Here is a 26,080-nt window from a genome sequence, read left to right as displayed (position 1 = left end):
CCTGGTACAGCTGGATGAACATTGCCCTTTTTTCTTTATTCCCCCTGTAGTAAGCATTTAAGTGCCAGGAGAAAGGCAAAAGGCAACAAATTACAGGTGGGTTCTGGTAACGGCAGTTGAAGGACTGTTCAGGGAGGCATGGAGGAGGAGATGTGGGTGAGAGTTTAGGCCACATGAATGGCAGGCTGTTTTTTGGTTGTTTTTTTTTTTTTTTTTTTTGTGCCGGAGATCAAACTCGGGACCTGGCGCTTGCGAGAATGGCAGGCTGTTTTGAGCTGGCCTCAGGAGTGGAGGCTTGATCCTAGTGGAGTGGGCGAAAAGTTGTCTCTTCCAGGACACACTTTTTTTTTGTGATACTGGGGATTAAATCCAAGGCCATTCCATTGAGCTACATCCCAGCCCTTTTCGTTTTGAGACAGGGTCTCCCTGCCTGAGTCACTAAATTGTCCATTTTTCCTGTCTCAGCTTCCCAGAGTGCTGGGGTTACATGCCTGACTCCCAGAACACTTGAGGAGCCACAAGCATAAGTTTGTTTGTTTGTTTGTTTTTGGTACCGGGGATTGAACTTGGGTCCTTTTGCTTGTGAGGCAGGTGGCAGAACCACTGAGCTAAATCCACAGCCCCACAAGCATAAGTTAGATCTTCAAGGGCATTCTGGGAAGCAGATTTTCCTGCCTCTTGAGTTTTCAGGCTATCTCTGTAAGTGGTGTCATAAATACACCCAAGGTCATGCAGACCTTTAATGTTTCATTCCGTCACATAGTTTGTTCTGTCACATAGTTTGTTTGCTTACCTATTCTCCCTAGGAGACCAGGCTGAGCCCCTTGAAGACAGGCCGTGTCTGATTCACTTCTGTATCCCCAAAGCTGGGATGACATCCTGGCACTTAGTAGGTGGGCTATAAATATGTGCTTTGAAAGGAGTAAACGCTTTGGCTTTTAGTGACTCTGTGGTGAAAGTGATTCTTGAGTGGGAATAACCTCAGCAAAGGTGCAAGCTTGGGAATGAGGACAGGGAAGTCCAGCAGGAGACTAGAGAGATTCTCAGCTTGCAGCCCAAGGACATCATGGCAAGGGCTTTCTCACCCCTCCCTCCTACAAACACACACACACACACACACACACGCACACACACACACCCCTCTTCTAACACATCCCTACACACACATTCTCACCCCCTCCCTCCTACAAACACACACACACACCCCTCCTCTTCTAACACATCCCTACACGCACACGCACGCACGCGCGCGCACACACACACACACACACACACTCCTCTTCTAACACATCCCTGCAGGTTTTGGCCAGGAAGCTGGTGTCCATAGTGCCTCCTATGTGGCCTCGGGCCACACTGCCTTTAGGGTAGATCTTCCCTTTCCCTAGACTGCTCTTCCCCTGAAGGCTTTCTTCAAAGGCCAGCTCCCGCGGTGGCCCTCCTTAGAACCCTTACCTGAACCTTATCCAAAGGAATCTTGTCCCTGCCCTCTCTTGCTGACCTGTACCCCATTTGGTTTATTTCTCCATAGTATTGATCACTACTAAAATCACTGTATTCATTGTTCTCTTGGTATATAATACCTATTTCCAAATGTGAAAATTTTTTTCTCCTCTATCCCAAGTATCCAGAACAAGTTGTGGCCCGAAGGGGGCACTAAGTGAACAAAAGCAAGGGGGGAAAACTAGATTTAAAAAAAAACACACACACACACACACACACAGAGGGAAATCCTTGATTTTAAACAAATCCTTTGTAAACTTAGGAACTTTATTAGCAACAAATTATGACAGCCCTCAAAGTGATCACATTGAGGGGTGGTACTTTTGGGGTGAGTGTTTTGCAGGCCCTAGCTGAATGCCTTGGTCTTTGCCTTCTCCATCTCTGCTGGTCACGGAGTGTCTTAAGCTTCCTTACTGAAGTATCCTTGGACTCTTGGTAGCCATTCAAAGGTCACAGTGGTCCTGGAGCTGCGTCCAGAATTGTGGTGTGACCTGGAGCAAGGACTGAAGGCATGGGAGTGGGGTTTATCAGATGCAGGTTTTTTGAGTGACTTAGGAAGCAGGTGGGGACTAGGGGACTCTTTGAATCTACTCTGCTAGAGGCTCTAAATAGTAAGTATGTGTGCACTCCATCGTTCAAATGTTTGCTTAAATCATTGTAACTTAGAAATTGTTTTACCTTTTTGGCTAGCACCTTTGCAGTTTACTTTTGGTACTTGGTGTTAAATTTTCTGTCCCTTTTTGGGCTGGGGATTTAGCTCAGTGGTTCTGCCACCTGCCTCAAAAGCACAGGGACCCGAATTTGACCCCTGGTACCAAAAAAAAATTTTTCTGTCCCTTTTTATTTATTATTTTTAAAGCCAAAGATGTACTGTACATATTATAGAAGAAAATTTCATTGTAGAAACCCTGAGTTGGCCAGAGTTGGCAGGCCTTGTGAATGAGCTTTCTTTCTTCATTTTTCTCTTCTCTTTTAAAGCCTTTGTTTTAGGAAAAAGGAAATTGGTGTGTCTGCAGAGCAGTTGTTAGCTTTTCAAGACTAGGCTTGTTGGTCTAATTTGGTAAGGGCCCAGCATGACAAAGTGAGCAAAGGTACTGCTAAAGTAGGTATGTAGGGGAAACAAACAACAGGAAATTTTAACCCAAAAGCTCCATTTCATAGGCTTTCAGCGAAAGACGTGGCTGTTTGTGAAAGCTTTAGATTTCCTGATGAAGATGGCATCCCTCCAAGGTATCCCAGTGCCTGCCCTGCGGCCCAGTTCTGCCAGTCCCTGTAACATTCTTCCTTGTGTCTGGACACTCAGGCCAGCCAGCATGTAGAGGACTCGTTCTTTCACTGTGCCCTGTGACACAGCATGGCGGACAGTTCCTTTTTGTTAGGGTCCTCGTTTCCTTCTTCAAGGTATGTGAGTTGTTTGACTACAGTATACTCCTGGACTCCTGAGATAAACTTTAAAAGTGTTTAGCTTGAGTGTCTAACTGATGTTTCAAGAGCAGTGTTCCTGCCCTAATTGAGTGCACAGGAGCTAGATAAATGAAGGCTTTAGTTTTGAGATTTCTCTTGCAGCTAGTTCACCTGGGGCGGGGAGCTGTTAGCTGCCTTCTTATCCCCTTTATATTGGCTCCTTGGGTCTATGCTTTCCTGCTGTCACTTGCTCCAAGGCTCCCCCTGGGTAGTTTGCCTGCACCTCTCCCTAGCCTAAGTGTCCTGTGTGTGAGGATTCAATGGTTGTTGGGGGAGCAAGGAGTCCTTATATGAGGTAGTTCAAATGAAGGATTTTAATAGCTAGTGTACTGAAGTTAAGGTGTCCTGGCTCATCCATCTCTTTTTCCATTTTAAGATGTTACTAGCAAGCAGAGTGATTCTTCCTAATATGTAATGGAGATACTTTCTTGGGAGGCTCCTGACCATCTCTCCTGTGCAACATTCTGTCTTTATACCCTCATGGAACCTTTCCTGGAGTAAAAATAGGGAATCTCTGAATTCTAGAGATCCATTTGTAGCTCATTGTGGAGGAGGATTTAATTCTACCGTGGCTGATCTGGGACAGTCTGCATCTTCACTTTTGGGAGTACCTAAAGTTACCACTTTGAACCACTATGCAAAATACTGAGGTGCCAGGCATAAAAAAGGTTTAAAATGGATGGGCAGGTGCAGGGAAAGTTTCTTGACTATTCTGGGACAAGTAAAAGGAATATAGTCATCCCTGTGGTGAGGTAAGTGAGCCAGAAGCCAAGGAGAAATGAGACTCTCCTGGGGGAATAGAGAGTTCTCACACTGGCTCTTGGGCGTCTGTTGTGAAGCCTTAGGCATTCATCTTCAGAATTCAGGATGATATTCTTGTCTTCACTATTCCCTTGACTTCCAAATCCATTTTATGTTACTTATTCAAATAAAAAGAATTGTACTTTAGTATTTAAAATTTTAATTTTGTAGTAGTTATATGTATATTCAAATGGAATTGTAAGGAACAATCTTGTATACTCTTAGCCTAGTAAACACCTAGTATTTACATTTTTCTGTATTGCCTTTTTTTAAATTGAAACCATCTAATTAAAAAGGCTGTGTAGTTGTCTACAGCCACTAGCTTTTCCTTCTCTGACATAGTAGTATTAATTTTTTGTTTCCTTCTAAAGTGTCTCCATTCATATATTAAAAAATTGCAGATAAACTCCCCTTTACATAGTACTTACATATGTTTTTTGCATCTTGCTTTTAAAAATTAACAGTATATCTAGAAGACTTAGCTTCATTAGTACAAAAAGTATTTCCTTTTATAATTGCGTAGTATTCTCATGTGATAAGGTATAGACCTTTTCTGATCCTTTGGCATTTACAGACATTGTGGCAGTGAATATCCTTTGCACACATATAATTTCCCACAGGTGTAATTATTTTCCTATGATTAATTCCTAGAAGTAAACTAGCTGGGTCAAAGACTGTATATTTTAATTTTGATAAATAACTACCATTTTCCACAGTGACTGTACTAGATTTATTCTCACCAATAATATGTGAATGCCTTTCCTTCTATCACCTTTGACAGCACTCTGTTATTACCACGTTTTATCTTTATTTCTTTCTCTGTGAACTGTTCATTTCCTTCACCCCTTTTCTCATTGGATTGTTGATCTTTTCCTTGTTGATTTATAGGAGCTCTTTATGTAATGTAGAACCTAGCACTATGTGATATAAATAACTGATGTTTTCCCCCAGCAATACGGACTTTGTTCCTGGTAAGTCTCATCATAATAATTGTTTTTAAAGTCTTCATATAGTCACATCCAGCCATCATTTGTTTATGGCTTTTGAGTTTATGTCTTACTTAGAAAGACTTTGCTCACTCTTTAATTTTGAAAAAAAAGTTAGCCACAGTTTCTTAGAGTATTTAAATGGCTTCCCTCCCTCATTCATCTATCTGGAGTTTATTTTCTTGTAAGGAATGAGGTATATGGATCCCATTTTATAAAGAAAATCCTATGTGGGTCTTGAGTGCCTTCTCAGGAGTGGAGTGTGTCATACCCATAGCTCTTTCTCTGTTGTTTTATGAAAAGAAGTGCTCAATGTGAAGGAGGACCCCTGAAGCAACAGTAGTAGCAGTCTGAGTGTTGGCTATTGTTAGATGCATCAACACAGCCACTCTTCAGGATAAATTGCATTTACTACCACCACATTTTTAGATGCAGAAACTGACTTAGAGGCCATACAATTTGCCTAAGTTTTTACATTGTTAGTGTCTGATCATAAACTGTCAGACTCCAAAGCTTGAGGTTTTTCTCTTTATCTGACTACAGTGTAGAAGGGGGGTACCCTGGAAGAAGAGACTGCTTGTGGTAGTTGACCATGCTTGGGTGTACAACTTTGAAGATGACATCCTGAAACACTAAGAAATTAAAAAGTGCTGTATGCGTTCATTAAAGAATCCCTAGACTCAGGTGATGTATAGAAAGGATACTTGTCAACTACAGGAGGAGAAGAGGCCTTTTGATAGCTTGGTTAAGAGAAATACTTAAGTATTCTCTTAGAAAAACATGGTATTGACACAAAGCTGTTACTGAGATATTGTCTACTGAAGATGACGATGCTAGATCTAAACATTTGTCCACCATGCCTAAGTAGAAATTAGATGCTGCACTGTCTCTATAGAGACTTGGATGTCATTTTGAATGGGATTAGGCATCTTATATCTGTTCCAACAGTTGGAGGTTGGCTTACTTATTACCAAAAGGCTGTATATAAGTCATCTGTTAGATTTTTGAGTCATGTTCTGACTAGTGTGTAGTTTTAGTTGAAGAACTTGGGTCATACAGATTCACAAGTCAGCTGTGCTCTGTAGTTCTTTGCTTTTTAAATGTGCTTATCTTTCAAAAATATACATTTCCCTCAAGGTGATTCAGTTATTATCATTCAGTTTGCTAAATTTACATGCCAACTGCTGGCACACCAGAACAGGACTTTCCATTTTTACCTTTCTGAAAATAGAGCACAAAGTAAGAACATTGAGAAGTAGGGTACAACTGTCACCTGTAGAATCCAGAATTAGAGTTGGTTTTCTTTTCTTCTAATTGTTTTCAAAACCAAAGTAAGTGTCACAAATAGCACCCTTTCTCAGAGAATTTCCAAAATTAGAATAAAAGACGCAAACTTAATAGAATGGGAGTGATGCAGTATAATCAGAAAGCTTGCATGGCGCCTGTCTCATTCAACTTTTTGCAGTAGACACCATGTAATCCCTACGGAAGGTCTAAATCTCTTCTATTTAATTTCTGACATCAAATACTGTACTTGGTCTTATTCTTTTTTTTTGGTACCGGGGATTGAACTCGGGTCCTTGCGCTTGCACAGCAGGCAGAGAAACCACTGAGCTAAATCCCCGGCCCGCTTGGTCTTATTCTTAAGGCACAGGTGTAGAGAAAACCACTTTCCTTGAAGGACCACATAGGACAAGACTCTTCTGACCTTCCTTGACTCTTTTTTTTTTTTTTTTTTTTTTGGTACCAGGGATTGAACTGAGATCCTTTCGCTTGTGCAGTAAGCGGTGAAACCACTGAGCTAAATTCCCGGCCCACTTCCCTGACTCTTTGTCATGGTGGACATCACCCCTGCCATTGAGGACACCTAGTCAGAGGAGAGCCAGAAAATGTCCTGTTTGAATTCATTTCTTCTTTTTGATTTTGTAAATTAGAATGATTTTTATGGCATTATTTAGCCCCATTTCTGCTGTGTGCAGGTGCATCCTTGAGAGAGGAAGTAACTTAGTCTGGGAGAGGGGAGCACGTGGCCAAGGATAACATTCCCAGGTTCTTTGTGTTGGCCACAGGAGGTCTCTAGAACTGCTGGCTTCTCCCCAGGGCATGCCTAGACCCATGCTTCCCATTCTGCTTCTTGAGAGCAGAGGTCTTGCTATGTGTGCCCCTGTTAAAGCACTTCAGGCCATTTTCAGGTCCTGGCCACTGAGTCACTGCCTGATGCTTTTGGATACCAAGCCCTGGGACAGTCAGATGTCGCACGTTAATTGGTTTACAATTCCTTTCAGTGAAATTTCAATTTATTATAATTTTGTTGTGGAATGACTAACAGTCTTATTGATTTCAAAGATCAGTTGTCATTTATTCTTTTACTATAAAAGTATGGACCAAAAGGATGTTAATGTTTAAATTTAAAATTTTTATTACAGTAAAAGACACATTTCCATTAATCCTCTCTGCCCCCTCCAGTACACAGAATATTCTCCTTTGCTTCAAACACATTTATCCCATCATTCTTGGGAATGTGTCTTTTACTGTACTAAGTTACTTTACATTTTAAACATTCACTGTGTTTTTTGATTACCCTGTGTATATGCTGGACCATGTGTGGAGGCACACAAAAGAAAAATACCAACAGCTGGGCATGGTGATGCATACCTGTAATCTCAGCACTCGGGAGGCTGGGGCAGGAGGATCGCCGGAAATTCGAGTCTAGCCTGGGCTACATAGCAAAATTCTGTCTGAAAAAAAAAGTAAGAAAGAAAACAAATAGTAACATAAAAATGAAAGCTCCTGAATGTTCTTGAGAGCAGTCCCATACTACTGTTCCTAAATTCTCAGTTCTCCTAAATACTATGCCTTGGAATTCTGGGCTCTGACTGATGAGCTTATTTTCTTCCCTGTTGAGGAACCATATTTCATCAGGCCTCTCTTTCTCATTTTCTTTTCAGTTCTTTGCTGTCAAATACTGAAGGTCTAGAGTTTCTCTGGCCTTTGTGGGTTTGTCTGACCCTTAAGGTTTAAACATAGTTTTTATGGGTTTCAGACTATAAATATTAGAGTATGTGGTGTGGTCCTCATCACGATGGGTGTAGAACTACTAATACTAAACTGTCATTAGGAGCCTGGCATATGAATTGTAGTGTATGGGAAAATACTTTCAGGAGTAAAACGTGAGATGATGTTAATAAAGATTTACTCACCAGATCTTAGCTTAAAACCTATGGGTTCTTTGAGCTTGAAGAGTCTTACCTGAAAGCAAGTAAAACTGCAAGAGTATAGTAGTTGGAAAATTAACAGCCTTGATTGAGTTACTCTACAGACACAGCATGTAGGTGTTACCAATTAAACCAAAGTGTAGGAATCTGATGTAGATACTGATTGTTTACAGTGGTGGAGAGAATTAAATCAATGAGATGTGAAGGTAAAAGTCTAAAAATTCAGATGTTTGGCTTATTAAGCCTCTCTTACAGGAAAGTTTGTTACCTTGAAAAATGAAACTTTATACCCCATGGAGGAATGCTATCCACGCAGGTACTTCGATTTAAAGATTTGCAATCTTGGGGAACAGAACACACACCCAGAGTGAAATTTCACCTGATAAAGAGATCTCACTTAGGGGGCTGGATCAGTCAGGATTCTGTCAGCGAAGCAGAGACCAGTTTAGGAACTTTGTACAGAACAAAAGACTTTTTTTAAAATCCCAACTTACTGATGTAAAATGAACATATAATAAACTGGTTATATTTGAAATTTGATACATTTGAATTATGTGTACAACAGTTAAGTAATCTTCCACCCCTCATAGTCTTCTTTTGCCCATTTACTAGGTAAAATTTTGCTCAACTTCAGGTAATGATCGATCTGTTTTGGTCACTGGATTAATTTATATATGTATTTTTAAAATTCTTTTATTGGTACATTTTAGGTATACAGTACATTTATATTTATCATTGGGTGCTTGTACCTGTACATGATGTATCTCGGTTCTTATTTTTTTTCCCTATTACCTGTGTGCCCTTCACCCCCTCCACCCTTCCCTATTTACATAGATTTTGTTTCCATTTTTTTTTTCTTTTCTCATAATTTTTCCTTTCCCTTCTTTCTTTTCCCCTTCCCCTCCCACCACTCCTACACCTTTGGACCTTTACCTATTTCAAATTATCAGTTATTTGTTTTAATCATTTTTGGATTAATTTATATTTTGAAGAATTTTTATACAAACAGTCATTCAATACATACTCTTGTTTGGCTTCTTTCATTGGATATAATTATTTTGAGGTTTATTCATGTTGTGTATATCAGTTCATTCCACTTATTACTGAGTAGATTCTGTTGTATGCTGTATCATAATTTATCACTTCACTCTTAATGCACATTTGGGCTATTTCTAGTTTTCAGTTATTACAAATAAAGCTTCTGTGAATGTTCATTTAAAAGTCTTTGTTATTTTCTTTTCTCTGGGATAAATACCCAAGAGCAGAATGACTCAGTCATATGGCAGGTGTATGTTTAACTTTTTAAGAAACTGCCAGAATGTTTTCCAGAAGTTGTGCCATTTTATATTCCCAGCATGAGATAGTTTAATTGCCAATACCAGGTACGGTCAGTTTTAAAGTTTTTGGGTATGCTGTGGGGCAAGGGGAGTGAGGGAGAGAAGGGAGGGCAAGGGAGACAGAGGACATCTTATTTTGACATTAATTTGTTTTTTCAAAATGACTAATAATGTCGAACACCATTTTACATGCTATTTGCTATCTGTTGACCTTGATTATGTTCAGATCTTTTGCTCATTTTAAAAATTGGGTTGCTGAGAGTTCTTTACATATTCTAGTCAAATGATCAGTTAAGTGATTTGCAAATACTTTCAGTCTGGCTTATATTTTCACTCTCTTAGAGTCTTTAAAGAGCAGAAGTTCTTAATTTTGATGGGTCAGATTTATCAATTGTTTTTCTTTCATAGTATGTGCTTGTGGTGCTCTTTGTAAGACATAGTTTGCTTAGCCTGATGTCATAAAATTTTTATATATTCATTGAGAAATTTTATAGTTTTAGTTTTATATTTAAGTCCATGATCCACTTTGAGTTAATTTTTATACAGTGCAAAGTAGGGCTCGAGGTTCTTTTTTTTTAAAATCATACTTATCAGTTCTAGCACCATTTGTTGAAAAAAGTAGCCTTTCTGCATTGAATTGCATTTGCACTTTTTTGGAAAATATCCTTAAAAGTGTTAATTCTATTTCTGCACTCTATTTTATCCTAATAACCTTTTTGTCTATCTTAGTGCCAGTACCGTACTGTCATGATTATTATAGCTTGTTTTGTTTGATTTTTTTTTTTTTTTTGGTATTGGGGATCGAACTCAGACCTTGTGCTTGTGAGGCAGGTGGTGGAACCACTGAGCTAAATCCCCGGCCCATGATTATTATAGCTTTATAATAGTCTTGATGTTAGGTCATTATAAGTCCTCCAGCTTTGTTCATTTGAAAAATTACTGGCTATTCTGGGACCTTTACATTTCTATACGAAGTTCAGCTGGAGCCTATCAATAAAAAATGCACTGTTGGTACAAAGCTACTATGCTAAAAACAGCATGGTAATGGTACAAAAACAGACTTAAGGGTCAGTGGAACAGAATAGAGGATGTAGAAACAGCCTCATATACATTCAACTGTTTGATCTCTGACAAAGGGGTCATAAACACATTGGAGGAAAGATAGCCTCTTTAATAAATGGTGTTGGGAAAACGGGGTATTCACATACAGAAGATTTAATATAGAGCCATAGCTCTCATCATGTACTAAACTAAAATAAAAATAGATCAAGAACTAAGTGTTGGGCCAGGGATTTAGCTCAGTGGTTCCACCACCTGCCTCACAATCACAAGGATCTGAGTTCGATCCCTGGTACAAAAATAAATAAAAGAACTAAGTGTTAAACACTTAACCTGCTGGAAGATAAGATAGGTAAAACTCTTGAGCTGGGCATGGTGGCATGTGCCTGTAATCCTACCACTTGGGAGGCTGAGACAGGAGGATTGCTCCAAGTTCAAGGCTGGCCTAGGCTACATGGTGAGTTCGAGACCGGTCTGAACTACATAGTGAAACCCTGTCTCATAACAAACAAAAAACTTTTAAAATCGTGGGTGTAGGCAAGGACTTCCTGAACAAAACCCCAGTTGCACAGGATATAGTTCCAAGAATCAACACATGGGATCATATTAAATTACAACCAACAGAGTGAAAACACAACCTGCAGAATGGAGAACAAATTTTGCAGCAATTCCCCAGATGGAAGACTCATATCTAGAATATATAAAGAACTCAAATTAGACCCCCCCACCAAATGAAAGACCCAGTCAAAAAATGACAAGTGAAATGAACAGACACTTCACAAAAGTGCAGATTGGTCAGTAAATATGTGAAGAAATGCTCAACATTACTAGCCATTAGAGAAAAGCAGCTTAAAACAACACAGATTTCATCTTATGCCAGAAAGAATGGCCACCATCAAGAAATCAAATAATAACAAATGCTGGAGAGACTGCAGGGAAAAAGGAAAACTTCTACACTGTTATTGGGAATGTAAATGAGTTCAACCACTATGGAAATCAGTAGAGATTCCTCAAAAAGATAAAACTAGAAATTCCATTTGACTTGAGTTAGAGACATCACAGTACAGCGATACATGCATGCTCATGTTTATAGCAGCACAATTCATAGTAGCTAAATCTTGGAAGCAGTCCAAATGTCCATCAATAGATGAAGGATAAAGAAAATGTGGTATTTATATACAATGGAGTACTACTCTGCTGTAAACATAAACTTGAGTCTTTTGTAGGAAAATGGATGCGCCTTGAGACCATAATATTAAGTGGAATAAATTAGATGCATAAGCTTATATAGCATATGTTTAGTCTTATATGAAAAACCTAGAATAAAAATAAAGATTCAAAGAAAAGATATATAATAGGAAGTAGGGAGATAGATTGACCTCAGAGGGGAAGGGGATCACGAGATGGAAGGACAAGGGAGGGAAGGGATAGACTATGAAAAAAGGAATTAGGATGTGTTATGTACATGTACCAACTCCACACAAAGATTGTAAACATTATGTACTGTAAACATGTACTGAAAAGGGGGAATCAAGAGATGTGTGGAAGGGAGAGGGTGGGAAGGGAAAGAGGATGAAAAACAGAATTAAGATGTGTTATGGGGGCTGGGGATTTAGCTCAGTGGTTCCAGCACCTGCCTTGCAAGCACAAGGTCCTGAGTTCGATCCCCAGTACCAAAAAAAAAGATGTGTTATGTACATATACCAGCTTCCCACAAGGAATGTAAATATATACTACACATGTACCAGTAAACTGAAATAAAGAAAAGCGCTGCTGGGATTCAGACAGAGATTGTGTTGAATCTGTAAGAATATATATCTTAAAATTTAGTCTTCTGGTCCATGAACATGGTATACTTTTCCTTGGTCAGATGTACAGGGCTTGCATGTTTATGTCAAATTTATCCCAGAGGTGTTTTCTTGTTTGTTTTTCAGTGCTAGGACCTATGGTCCCCTAGCTCCAAAGCGGGAATGTCATGATGGAAGGGTGTGGCAGAGCGCAAAGCTGCTTAGTGCATGGCAGCCAGGAGGCAGAACAGGGGAACAGTGCCAGAAAGGAAAGGCCCAGAAACCATATGTAGTAACCACGATCCTGCCTCTGTGACCCACATAGACACAACCCAAAAGTGCACTTTACTGCTCTGGTAGGCATTTCTTAATCCATTTAAATTGATATGTTATGATTAGTGATCACACAAACATTTCTTTGCTTGTACCTCAAAATATGGAACTTGGGAAATTCATGAAAAGCTTGTAGTCAGAGCCAGTGTTGGCAAAAATCTTATTGCTATATTTCATTGATTCTGAGACACACATTCTTTTACATATGTGATTGTTTCAGTAGCATTTCATGCATAGCCAGTATTATCTAAATTATTTCATTGTCTTTTAAGGTACTTCTGTAAGTAATTCAAATACTGATTGCTTAGTCATTTGTCATTGAAACACTGAGAGTTATAGCAAGGCATAAGCTTGATATTGAAGTTATGACTCAAGGAAAAATAACTACAATTTCATATTTTCTTGGAGAGAAACAACCAAGTGCATGCTGGACTTGGTGGGGCACACCTGCAATCGCAGCACTCTGGGAGGCTGAAACAGGAGGACTGAAAGTTCCAGCCTAGCCAAGGCAACTTATTGACTTAGGAAGATACTGTCTCAAAATAAAAACCAAGAGAAGGAGCTAGGGATTTAGCTCAGTGTGTCAACCCTGGGTTCAATCCCTAATACCACAAAATTAAATAAAATGGGGCTGAAGGTATAGGCCAGTGGTAGAGTACCTTTGGGTTTGATCCCCATTACAAAAAAGAAAGGGAAAGAATGAAGGAAGGGAAGGAGAAGGAGGTGAGAGGGGAAGGAGGAAAGGAAAGAAAGAAGGACAAAAGAACCAAAGATGATGATAAACAGGGAGATAGAAAAAAAGACTAAGTGCATTATGCCTGTGCAACTTAAATTAAGGTCCAGGGCCTAGCAGCTAGTTAAAAACAAAGAGTTTTGTAAGTCTCATCCCAGACATAATAAATAAGAACCTCCATTTAACCGCATTCTCTTTGAAAAGTGTTATTTTACACGACTTCAAAAGGAAGCTAACCCATAGATAGGAGATGTATTATGTTTTGTTACTGACATATACCTGTCACATGTCACAAGATTGATCTGAAAGGAGAAATTTCTGTTAATGAAAAATGCGTTTACTTATTTTTCTAGATTTAATGTCATTGCTTTCTTCCTGTGAGCCACTCAGTCTCAAAATGACTTATGTCCCAGTGCTGTTTGGCCTTGTCTACTAATTTAATATCATGTACAAATTATATTAGCATCCCATTAAATTCCCTCAGTCAGATCCAGCAAATGAAAGAAAAATATTAAGCACAAATCCAACACAGATATTTGAAGCACTCTACTATGTAATTTCCTCTGCCTGAATGAATATATTTCAACATGCTCTCTTTTTTGTGCATTTTTAATTAAAAACATTCTAAATGGATACTTGGAGCACTTTGCTTAACTCTTCATTGTACTTTTTTTTTTTTTGTACCGGGGATCAAACGTGGGACCTTGTGCTTGCAAGGCAGGCGGCGGAACCACTGAGCCAAATCCCCAGCCCTTCATTGTACTCTTTTCATTAATTTTTCTTTCTTTAAATATGCACATGGCATTATTAGTCCTTAATTGGTAGTGATTGGTAATTGTTTTGTGCCTGGTTATCTTCTGACTGTTTTATAAACTGCCAAGATTACCTTTTGTCTTTTAAGGAAGTACATGATTGTACAAGTAATATATTAGGTGCATTTTGAAAACTTCTACCTAAATCTGTGTTGGGCAGAGTTTCGTGTTTTTAGACAGTAGCATGCACTTCCATGGTCCTTATTAAATGATGATGCCATCTTACAGGTTCTGGAGAAGCCAGAGGTCAGTTAAGTGCCTCTTAGGACTACACCTCAGCAGAGTTCCAGGGGGAGCTTCTTCCTCTTCTTATACTTCCAAGAAGCTAATATGACAGATATAGGCTCTAGGACCACCTCATCCCTATCCTGCTGCCTGACAAGATGGGTGCCCTGTGTGTTCCCTATTGAAGTCACCCACAAGAGCACTGTATTGACAGCATAAATGACATCTCCATGCCTAGTCCTAAGAGTATCTGGGAAGGGCTGGGGATTTAGCTCAGTGGTTCCAGTGCCTGCCTGGAGAGCTCAAGGTCCCAAGTTCGATCCCCGGTACCAAAAAAAAGAGTATCTGGGAAATAGGCCAAAAGGAGCTTGGAATTGGTATTGACCAAACTGATGTGCACACCACCACAAAAGTGAAATACAGGTTATATAAAATTCTTTTTTTTTCCATTAAGTTTATTGGTACATTTTAAGTATAAAATACAGTTACATTCATCATTGGGATCTTGTACCATTACATGAGTCTCTTGGTTCTTATTTTTTTCCCCTTCCCTTGCCCTCCCTTCACCCCCTCCACCCTTCCCTATTTGCAAAGACTTTGTTTCCATTTTTTTCCTTTTCTCATATTTTTTCTTTTCCCTTTGTATATAAAATTCTTGGTAAAAGAATTGTATTTTAGGGCCAGGGGTGTACCTCAGTGGCACCATGTCTGCCTGGCAAGCATAAGGTCCTGAGTTCAATCCCTGGTACCAAAAAAAGAAAGTGAGAGAAAGAGAAAAACAGAATTGTATTGTAAATTATATGGAAGAGGAGCAGTTTAAATAACCATGTGGTATCAAGTACCTAATGTGTATTGTACTTAAGACAAAGAACACTTGATCAATAATACTGTAACAGTTTGAACATAGTAGGGTGATATGAAGAATATTTTTGGAAATGTATTTCTGTGACTGTCCAGACTAAATAATTTGTAAGCTTCCGTTTGACTTCTGTGTGACCTTCAGAAAGAGCTATTAACAAAGTTGTTTAAAGTAGAGGACCTCTTGAAAAAATTTTAAACAGGAGTCTAGAAAATGAGTCAGTGTTTGAAGCTTTTTTCCCCTGTGTCTTTTCTTATTAATGCATATTGGTTATACAGATTAATGGGTTTCATTTTGATAGATTGATACATGCACATAACATACTTTGATTAATATCACCCCCTGAAACGTTTTTATTGAAATTTTTTACTGCAGTATTTGTAGATTCACATGCAGTTGTTAGAAGTAACACAGAGGGATTCCATGGACTCTTTACCCAGCTTCTAGCAAAGGTAGCTTCTTGCAGAACAATCAGCATTTTGGCATTCATATGATCCATGGGTCTTAGATTTCTCCAGTTTTGTATTTCTGTATGTGTTTTGAGTTCCATACAGTTTTATCCAGTGTAAGTTCATGTATTCTCCACCACTGTCAAGGTCCAGAACACTTCTGTCACCACAAGGATCAGTAATGTCACATTTTTTTTATAGCAGGCCTCACCCTCACCCGCAACCTCTGGCAACCAACCACTTGTTTCAGAAGTGTTACATAAATGCCACTATACAGTACATAACCTTTGATACTGGCTTTTGTCATTCAGTGTAATTCCTGGAAATTCATCCAAGTTGTTGGTGTGTATCGTGTGTTTCTTTTTATTGAGTAGCTGTTTTTACTGGTTTGGTGTTGGTTTGCCTTTGGCGTGTTTCCCATGTTGGGTGGTTTGCTGTATCTGGTCAGGTCTGTTTGCCCCAGTTGTGTGGAGATAGTTACGAACTCTAGGGCCAAAGGTGCTGCCACCCTTACCACAATGGCAGAGATAGGATTTGATGGCCAGTTTTCCAGACCTTAAAGAAAAAAACATGCTCCTAGATATCTGAAGCCATTTTCCTGTCAGGTTGAGCCCTGACTGTCTGAATTGAGGTGCTTGACAGTTGTTCTCCTCAGCATGCTGGTGGGCATTACTGCTTTCAAGCCTGAGATTGTCAGCCCTGCTTCTCCTTCATGCTTGACACATTCAGGAACCATTGGTCATGAGTCTAGTTTGTGGTCTTTTACCTGGATTAGCACAACCATGATGAGTTCACACATCTGAGGTTCAGGTACTTTAAACACATCAAAGGCTCTGCAAGCTCTCTTCAGAGCCGGATCTCCTCAGAGCCTGGAGTGTGGTAAGGATGGAGGACACGAGCAAGGACAGCACAGGCTCCTCCCTGCCCTGGAGAGAGGAGCCATCCAGGTTGGAAAGAGTGGAACTGCGAGTGTCAGGAGGGCTGGCAGCACTGCCCCTCATGTGCTGCTGTGGTCTTGGCCAGGCCCAAGGCATTAAGTGGCCACCGAATGAAGTAGAAGAGAAGCTTTCAAATGGAGACCAGGGTCATTCGGTGTGGGTGAGGCTGTCACACAGCCCAGGAAACTGAAGGGTGTGTGAGGGGGAGGGTAAAAAAGAGGGGTTATCCCTATTTCTGCCCTCTAGAAATAAAGCCCCAAAATTCAACCAAGCACTTTTCTGTCTCAGAACCACTCAATCATCAAGTTTCTTTTGGAGTAGAGGGTCTCAAAGTGTTGCCTAGGCTGGCCTCCAGCAGTCCTCTGGCCTCAGCCTTCAGAGTAACCAGTACTGCAGGAGCACATCCCGGCACTCCGAGGTCATTTAGATCTCCTTGAGTATCGCTATATCACAGAAGCAGTGAATATCTCCTGTTCCCTGTCCCTTCCCTCTTGGACACTTTCTAGCCCTTTACCCAGCTTTATTTCCTTCGTGGGATGTCAGGGTTTCCTGGTGTTTGTTTTGTCTGTGCTGTCTAGGGTGTGTGCTCCCTGAGGAGAGGGACTCCTTTCTTCTGCCACTGTTACATTCCTAGCACTTGGATCAGTGCCCAGCACATCATAGTCACCCAGTATATATTTAGTAGGTGACTTCCTTCATTGTTTTGAGTCTTTCTTCAAACATATATCCCATTGAAGGGGTGGAAGGTGATGCTTACTGTTTTTTAATTTCCTGCTGTTTTGGGGATTGAATCCAGGACTTGTATCTGCCAGCCAAGCACTTTACCACTGAGCCACACCCCAGCCCTGCATTGCTCACTCTGCCCTGCATTTCAGTGACCTTTACCTGGACACCCTCCTGTGTTCCAAGTACTTGTGCAGGGTGCATGTGACAGGAAGAGTCAGGCTGATCCCTGTGTTCTCCAGTGTGCTAGGCTCTGGGAAGGAGGCATTGCCAGTCATCTGCTGGAACAGGTGGCCTTTTTTTTTTTTTTGTACCAGGGATTGAACTCGGGCCCTTGCACTTGCCAGGCAGGTGGCGGAACCACTGAGCTAAATCCCCAGCCCGAGGTGGCCTTTTGACAGAAGATGGGAGTAAGAGGTTTCATGAGTTTGGGTTTTGGTCCCAGTTTGATTCCTTATTTGGTCATGAGAAGATGTACACTGATCAGTTTGAAAATGCCTTTACTTCATAAAGCTCTACCACCTTCTCCCTTGCGCCCTGTGCTGCACGCACCCTTCTTGCCATATCTGAGACATGTTGTCTTGCTTCTTTATATTTACCATTTCCTCTGTCTGTAATATTCTGGTCCTGAGAGCCATACTGACCAGTCTCACCTCAGTGGTCTCTATTCTTGTGGGAGTGTCCTTTCCTAACCATACTGTGGAAGGTGGGGCCCTCTTCCCTGCCATTCTCCATCAGCTCACTGTGCCCTGGCCTCCTTGGGGCACACACCTGCCCCCTGAAATCTATGCTTTATACATAAATTTTGTTATTATCCTGTTTGTTGCCTATCCCCTCTGCTGTAGGGTAAGCACCCTGGTTTTCTGTCATATCCCAGAGCTTAGAAAAGTGCTCAGCTCATGTTAGATACCTGAAATATTTTAAAGTGTAGATTTGAATGAGAATTTCTTATCAGTCATTCTCAATCCTAGCTACATATTGGAACCCTTTGGCAGGGGGCTTTAAAAATCATAGTGATTTCTATCTAATTGTTCTGGAGTGCTGCCTGGGCAGTAGTTTTGTGTTTGTTGTTTGGGTTTCTTTTTGTTTTGTTTTGGGAAACAATCTTGAACTTACAGAGTTTGAATCTGTATGATTTTGAAAAGCTGCTTTTTTTCCTGAGTCATTTGAGAATAAACTGCTGACCCGGTGACTATCATTTGCAGCCCTTTATCAGTACTGTCGTATGTTTCTAAGAACATTCTCCTGTAGACCGGCAATGTAATCATCTAAGGAAAAGATCATCATTGATACCTCACCACTCACTGACTGACCCATCCTCCCCCAGCCAAGGTACCCCACTGGCCCTGCAACATTTGGTTCTCTCCTTAGTCTTTTCCTGTTCAGAACAATTGCTCAAGCTTTTCTTGACTTTTGTGGCTTGAAACTTCTAAAGATTGCAAACCAGTTATTTTGTAGGATGTCTCTCAATGTGGAATTGCCTGGTAATTCCCCATAATAATATTCAAGTTGCACATATTTGAAAGGAATATCACAGAGGTGACATACTGTTCTCACCATGTCCTATCCGGGAACTCGGTTTCAGTTTGTCCTGCTGCTGAGGACATTCACATGGGTTACTTTGTTAAGATGATATCTTCTTCTGGGCTTCTCTTTTTCTGCAGGTACTCTTTTCCCCTTTAAAATTAATAAATATTTTATGGGGAGGTGCTTTGAAACTATGTAAATATTCTATTTCTTGTCATTTGATGATTTATTCATTTTCTTCTGTATATATGGATTTGTGTTTTCCTAATTTATACAATAGTTTATAAGCTCTTGTTGTTATTCTTTTTTTTCGGTACCAGGGATCGAACTTGTGTCCTTGCCGCTTGCGCAGCAGGCAGCGAAACTACTGAGCTAAATCCCCGGCCCCTGTTATTATTCATTTTGATAGCTATTTTGTCCTAGATTCAGCTCCTTGAAACCCCTTCAAACTGTCTTCTGTGACCATTTAACATGTTCCTTCATTCCTTGAGTACTTTCTTTGTGGCTGACATACATCCTAGGATCATCTTGGACTTTCCTTGCCCTAGCCCCAGAGTTAGCTTGTTTTCCCAAAGTGCTCTGGTTGTTTTAGTGAATAATGGTATTTAGAAGCCCTAATTCTAGGTGCTAAGTCAGTTTATTGCTATTTGGATGTTGTTTGTTTTGGTAGCCGTCATAATGGCAGAGCTAGGGAATAACTCTCTTAAGTGTGTATATGTGTGTACATGAAGGAATATGTACATGTGCAAAGTTACATCTATATTTATAGTTGTATCTGTCTCATATCTGTCTCTGTGTATTGAAAATGATGAGTTCATGCTAATAACTAATTTAGATCTTTTTCATTTATATAATTCCTTTTTCAGTGGTGTGAAACCTGGATGCTATTGTCCTTAATAAACTTACTTATTGGGTCATTCGCTCTAACCAGTCTCCTGTTACCACTGTCTGAATGTCCTCCTCACTCTGCTTGGGCTCTGACTCAGCATAGGGATTTTTTATAGCTCCTCAAATGATGCTAATACGCAGCCTAGGTAGAACATCCCTGAATTTGAAGGCAGGTGATCTGACACCATTTGATTCATTTTTTAAAATGGCAGGTTTTAAAAGTCAGGTTTGGAAAAATAAATTCTCCCTAAGGAAGTGAAATAAAAGAAGAAGACTAAATTCTACCAAGATGCACAGTAAAAAATCAGTGAAAGCCTAGCCTGTCTCCTGGAAAGCTTTAAAAAAATACTTGTTTTGGAAATAAATCCACATCTAGTGAGTATGAATTTCAATCCCTTTCCCTGAATTACCTGTTTATAGGGAAAATGTTTAAAAAGTTAGTTGTTTTTAAAGAATGTGAACTTACTACTTTTTTTACGCTGCATTTTTAAAATAAACTTTTAATCTTAGAGTAATTTTAGACTTAGAAAAAAAATGACAGTTTGCTTTTTAAAGTGCTGAATATTTAAACACAGATATCCAGGCTGTGGCTGCTCCTTTTCTGTACTTGTTTCACTATAAAATACGGAAGCTAAGTGATAGTAATGGTGATGGAGAACCACATCCTGTCTTTCCATTTGCAACTGGAAAAATCAGGAAGCCCTTGGAGCCAAATCTAGCAGGGTCTGTGGCCAGCATGCCTTAGATGGTCACCCTCCGTGTGGCCAGTTTCAGAACCCATTTTCAGATCTTGCACTGCTGCGACTCAGTTTTCTCTGAGAGACTGATGGAGACATAAGCTGAATCAAGAGAAACCTGCAGAATCTCTTCCTCGATTGTATTGTTGTTGTTTTGTTTTGTCTTTTTGAGATGGGGCCTTGAACTCACAGCCCTCCTGCCACATGTCCCAAGAGCTAGGATGAGAGGCATGCACCACCAGGCTCAGCACCTTCATTGTGTTTTTAATATTTTCACAGACATTAGTTTTAGAATGTGGATTTTGCATATTAGGCTTTTGTATATTTATGCCCAGGAGTACAGAGGAGAAAAGCTAACATTTGTAAATATGGAGTCAGTGACAACAAGTAGGTAAAATGATTTTTTAAAAATTCTTATTTCTACCGGGCATGGTGGCGCACACCTGTAATCCCAGCACTTGGGAGACTGAGGCAGAAGGATTGCCATAAGTTCAAGACCAGCCTGGCCTACATACTGAGTTCAAAGCCAGCCTGAACTATATAGTGAGAATCCTGTCTCAAAAAACCAAAAAGAAAAAAAATTCTAAAATTTCCTCTGAGACATTACTTACCTATTCATCATAAGAGCCTGCCTCAGTTTTGGCATTCGGTTCCTTTTGAATAGGTTAAATATATTAAATTGGATTTTTTTTTTCCTCTCAGTACTTATGATCAAACTCAGGACCTCACACTTGCCAGGAAGGTACAGTGCTGCTGAGCTATATCCTCAGCCCTAAACTAGATCTTTGAAGACTTGAGTCCTTCAGAAAGCATCATTGTGATTTTTGCTGTTTACAAACTTATTTCCTTAACACTTTTCTTTTAATTTGGTTCACCTTCTAGGTGATATGTATGATATCACCATGGGCTTGATGTGTTGTATCACCTATGATCCTCAGTCCTGCAGTATCTGATGCAGTGGGGAACTGGGAACTAGACCTCTAACTCTTCTTCCACCTTTGAAATTCAATTAGCTTCATATCTGGGCTTCCTATCTTGAGCATTAAAGTTATGTAAGGGGTTAATTCTGTGGTTTTCCCAGTGGATATGTAGAATGAAAGTTGTTGGCATTAGAATAAATGTTATGTTTCAAAGTTACTTTTCGCATTACAAATTAAGATTTTAACACATTTCTTCAACTGGAATACTTATTACTGTGTATTTTGTATTTTAAAGGGGTAGAATGAACCCTGATAGACATAATTCATGTATACAGGAAGATTCAATTGTGAATTCACCCAAAGGGAATATATTGATTTATAGGACAATCAGTATCTGTCTTAAAAGCACAGGCAGAGCCAAACACAATGGCACATGCCCTTTACTTGCAGCGATGTGGGAGGCTGAGACAGGAGCATCAGCAAGTTTGAGGTGTCCCTGGGCAATTCAACAACACTGTGTCTCAAATTTCTAAAAAATTAAAAGGAAAGGGGCAGGGGTATCGCTGAATGGTAGAACACCCATGGGTTCAGTTCTCAGTATTGCAAACAGATAGAAAATATGGAAATCATATTGTATTAATAAATGTAGAAAATATGGCATATAGAACAAAGACTTGTGTATTTACCACTCTGAAGAGATCATGGGCAAACAGCTAAATTATATACATATACATATACACATTTAATAATGGAGTTAATATATTCTGCATTATTTGTTAGAAGTACTGTGGGGAGGGGGGAGATACTGCCAGAAGCCAGATGTCTTAGTTACTTTTCTCGCTGCTGAGACAGGATACCCAACACCCAAAGTTAAAGAAAGAAAGGTTTATTGTAGCTCACAGTTTGTAGAGGTTTCAGTTCATAGTAGGCTAACTCCAAGGTAGGATGGTATGAGGTAGGATGGTATGGCAGAGGGGCATTGCAGAGGAAAAACAGTCCATGGCCGGCAGAAGGCAGCAGAGCAGTGAAATATCGAGGAAGCAGCAAAGTGAGAAGCAGTGACAACAGCATCTATCCTTGCATTCTATCCAGGCTGCTCACCTTGGGGCAGGGAGCCCTCACACCCAGGGTGGGACACCCTTAATCCTAGCATCACACCATGAAGCAATTCCTGCATCACATCCTTGATGCCAACATCATACACCCTAGATCCAGCCACCTCTGAAAAGCTCCGTCCATGACTACATGAGGCTTTGGGGGACATCTAGATATAAGCCATAACACCAACTGAATATTGTCATACATACTGAAATCAGATCCTTTGCTGAGTACAAATACTTTAATCTTGTGTGTGTTCTTTTAGATAGCAGATACCATAAAAACTACTTTAATAGATTTCTTGAAACCAGACTTAGCGTAATGTTTTATAAAAGGGCTAACAGACCAGGATGTGGTAATACCTACATGTAGTTAAGTTTTATGCATCTTTCTGGTTTAAGTAAAATACTGTGTTTTATGCAGTCACAGAGATGAACTTTGCTATGGAAATGTATTGTAAATATAAATGTGTAACTTTCTGGTATGACATTGCTTTAACAGAGAGAAGGAGCAAGAAAGGGAAGAACAGTTAATGGAAGACAAGAAAAGGAAGAAAGAGGATAAAAAGAAAAAAGAAGCCACTCAGAAGGTGAGTTTAATCAGTTAAGTCTGTCTCTACATCTGCCAAACATCAAGGATAAATGACTGTCTTGGCTTGGATACTTACATTTCAATATTGCTACTTGGGAGATTAGTCTATTTAAAAGTTTAAAAATTTGAAATTAGGGAACAGTTTAAGTTCTGCCCTTGTGATCGTAAAGTGAATGTTAATAGTGTGGTTGACTTTGTGAAAACGACAGTAAACAGTATTGAGAAAGGCAGAGTTGCTGACTCTCAATTCTTGTCACATTTCCCTGTTTGTATCATAATTCAATCTTGATGGGGAGGCAGTACCAGGGATTTAACTAGGGGTGCTCTACTACCAGCCCTTTTAAAAATTTATTTTAAAATATTAAAGATTTCCTTCCTTCCTCCCTTCTTTCCTCCCTCCCTCCTTCCCTCCCTCAGGACTTTGCATTGAGCTACATCTCTTGCTAAGTTGCCTCAAACTTGGAATCCTCTTACCTCAGCCTTCCAAATAGCTGGGATTACAGGCATATGCTACCATACCTGTCATTGACTTTTTTAAACAGGCTAGTAGACTGGCTTTTCAAAAGTTGCTAGAATGGGCCGGGGATTTAGCTCAGTGGTTCCGCTGCCTGCCTTGCAAGCTCAGGGTCCCGAGTTTGATGCCCAGTACCAAAAAACAAAAACTTGCTAGAATGTGCCTGGGTGTACTTTTGGTCCACTCATAGCACTGTTGTTTAGATGTTGAATAACAATTTCATCCAGAATATCCCCCAAAAAACAAGATTTAGTGGACCTGCATAGTACTTTAGGGAATAGAACATCAAGTGGCTTTTAGAAATTTGCTTAGAGAAAGAGAAGCTAAATGAAAAGAGATAGTGCTGACAGTTGTCAACTGTCAGATCTCAGTGGAAGTGTTTGATGCTGTTGGAAGCAAAATGGTTAGAATGCCTTGCCCACCCCTTTTACTTCTAACTGGCCCCCTGCACAGGCCATCATCTGCTCTTCTTTCCTCCACCTCACCATCCTTTTAATAACACCTGCCTTGGACTACTGGCTCAGCAGCATTGCTGCAGTATCTTTTGGGGAAGAAGAGCAATTTGCTCCCAGTTCTTGTTTCTGCTACTTGAAGCACTTGAGAAGCAGGGTCTCACTGTGGGCAGGTTCAAACGCAGGCTCAGCTTAGGGACATGTAAACTATTCTGATGTTTGCAAGCAACTCTAGATGTGGAACAGAGGCAAGGCAGTTGGACCCATGCCAATGCGGGGTATATGCAAGTTTCCCCAGCATCATTAGATAACAGCGTTTCTCATAACTTTTTGAGATAATGAAATAGATCGTTGTGAGGACCAACATAAAAACAATCCTGGAAATGTTTCCTGAATTCTGTTGCATATGACCCTACTGTATTAACATATGAAATATAATTTTTTCTTTTTGTTATGACTTAATTAAAAGGAACATTCATTATTTGATGCTGTAATAGATTGCTGTACACTTTAAGGTTTTGTCTGCTTTTGTTTTTTTTTTTTGGTACCAGGGATCAAACTCAGGACCTTGTGCTTGCAAGGCAGGCAGCGGCATCACTGAGTTAAATCCCCGACCCTGTCTGCTTTTAATTGTGTGTCTGTCAATAGTGATGTGTTATCCATCACATCCATCCTCATGCTGTCAGGGTTCCTGCTTGCAAGTGCTGCTGCTCATCTAAGTTTGTTAAACTTGTCCAAAATTCTAGAGTAAAGTCTCTGAGTAAAGAATCCAGATAACAGTCCAGAGGCTTTTTTGTATTTCATTTTGGATACACAGGTACGGTCCCCATCCTTGAGGTTGCTACATGCTGATGCCCATGTTGGGATATTAGTGGTGTGGCTGACCTCTGGGCTCTTGCCCTGTGCTGTGCACATGCTGACAAGGTGTGCAGCTGAGTGATGTGAGACAGAACCTCAGAGAATGCCTTTCCTCTTCGGGGCACTCATATATTTTGCCTACTAAATTGGTAGGAAAATCAGTGCACTCTGTGGGAATGGACAGTTGATAGGCTGGACACCAAAGGATCTCAAGCAGAACCTGCCGACAATAGAGGACAAACAGAGCAATTGTTTTAAACAATGTGCATTCCATCTTCATTCCTAACATAGATAACAGTGGTTTCTTAAATCAAAAATAGTGTCTGGAAGTGATTAATAAAATATACATCTATAAACTTTGTCGATTCTAATAGGAAAGTGATTTAAAGTAGGAGAGTGTGGGTAAATTGAGATTATTTATGCAGAGGATGTGCAAGTGGTCAGTACCCCTGTGTGCTTGCATCTGCATTGAAAATTAAGAAGTCATAGCAGAAACAAATCTCCATAAAGTTTTGATGTGATTATTTATTACCAATGAAATCTCCATCATTTTTGTTCAATATTGTTCTAGATCAAATGACACAGAATCAAGGCTGACACATGGCCTTTGGTAGCATTTTATTATACTGAGCTGTTGCATGATTTCAGAATTAAATTCCAATTTAGCAGTTTCAAGGAGAAAGCACAAAGCTTACCATGTGATAGTCTTAATGGTTTCCAACCTTACTGTAAAGACATCTAGGAGGCATAAAATGTGCTATGGAGCGAAGAACTGTAAAGAAGGGGCCAGAGGTTCTATTAATCAGTCAGTTAGCACACATCAGTGGGGCCTCTTCTCAGTGCTTCCACATCTTTCATGCTGTGTACCCCAGTGCTTTATCTCTTTGCATCTATTTTCTGCGTTAGACTGGCTATAAGTTGCTCAAAGTTTCATTTATATTTGTATTGCCAGTAGGTAGGGCAGTGCCTGGTGCAGAATAATCACTTAGAAAATGTTTGTTTAATAAATAAGTGAAGCATCAAGAATGAATAATGGTGGGCTAGGGGTGTACTCAGTGGTGGAACATTTGCCTAGCCTGCACAAGGCATGGGGTTTAGTCCCCAGCACCGTGCAAAAAAAGAAAAACTGAAGGTGGAAACATGATTTTCTTAAAGCATTGACATTTATTCAAAGCAAAAATTATTTCCACACAGAAATTAAACATGAGCTTTCCCCACTGTGTTCAATGGTTGTAGCAGTTTGCACTTTCCAGACAGCCATCCCTGGGTAAACC

At 40.0% G+C, this 26,080-nt stretch overlaps 1 protein-coding gene across 15 annotated transcripts in view; it reads left to right on the top strand.

Annotated features, from left to right (window-relative positions):
* Tnrc6b (trinucleotide repeat containing adaptor 6B) overlaps positions 1-26,080 on the top strand; it is a 255,688-nt gene that overhangs the window by 154,490 nt on the left and 75,118 nt on the right. For 14 of the 15 annotated variants that reach the window (XM_013072451.3, XM_013072455.3, XM_013072454.3 and 11 more), the window contains one exon: positions 22,893-22,980. In XM_013072451.3, coding sequence (XP_012927905.1) covers positions 22,893-22,980 — 88 coding nt within the window. Of the gene's footprint in view, positions 1-12,296; positions 12,506-22,892; positions 22,981-26,080 lie in introns of all 15 variants that reach the window. The other variant, XM_013072458.3, reaches the window with a different exon arrangement.

This window comes from Heterocephalus glaber, unplaced genomic scaffold (genome assembly GCF_053883595.1).
Source record: "Heterocephalus glaber isolate CG9 unplaced genomic scaffold, H.glaber_assembly_v1.0 deba00001444, whole genome shotgun sequence".
NCBI lineage: Eukaryota > Metazoa > Chordata > Mammalia > Rodentia > Bathyergidae > Heterocephalus > Heterocephalus glaber.
The sequence above is the reverse complement of the archived record's forward strand: the minus strand, read 5'-3'. Positions and strand labels throughout refer to the sequence as shown.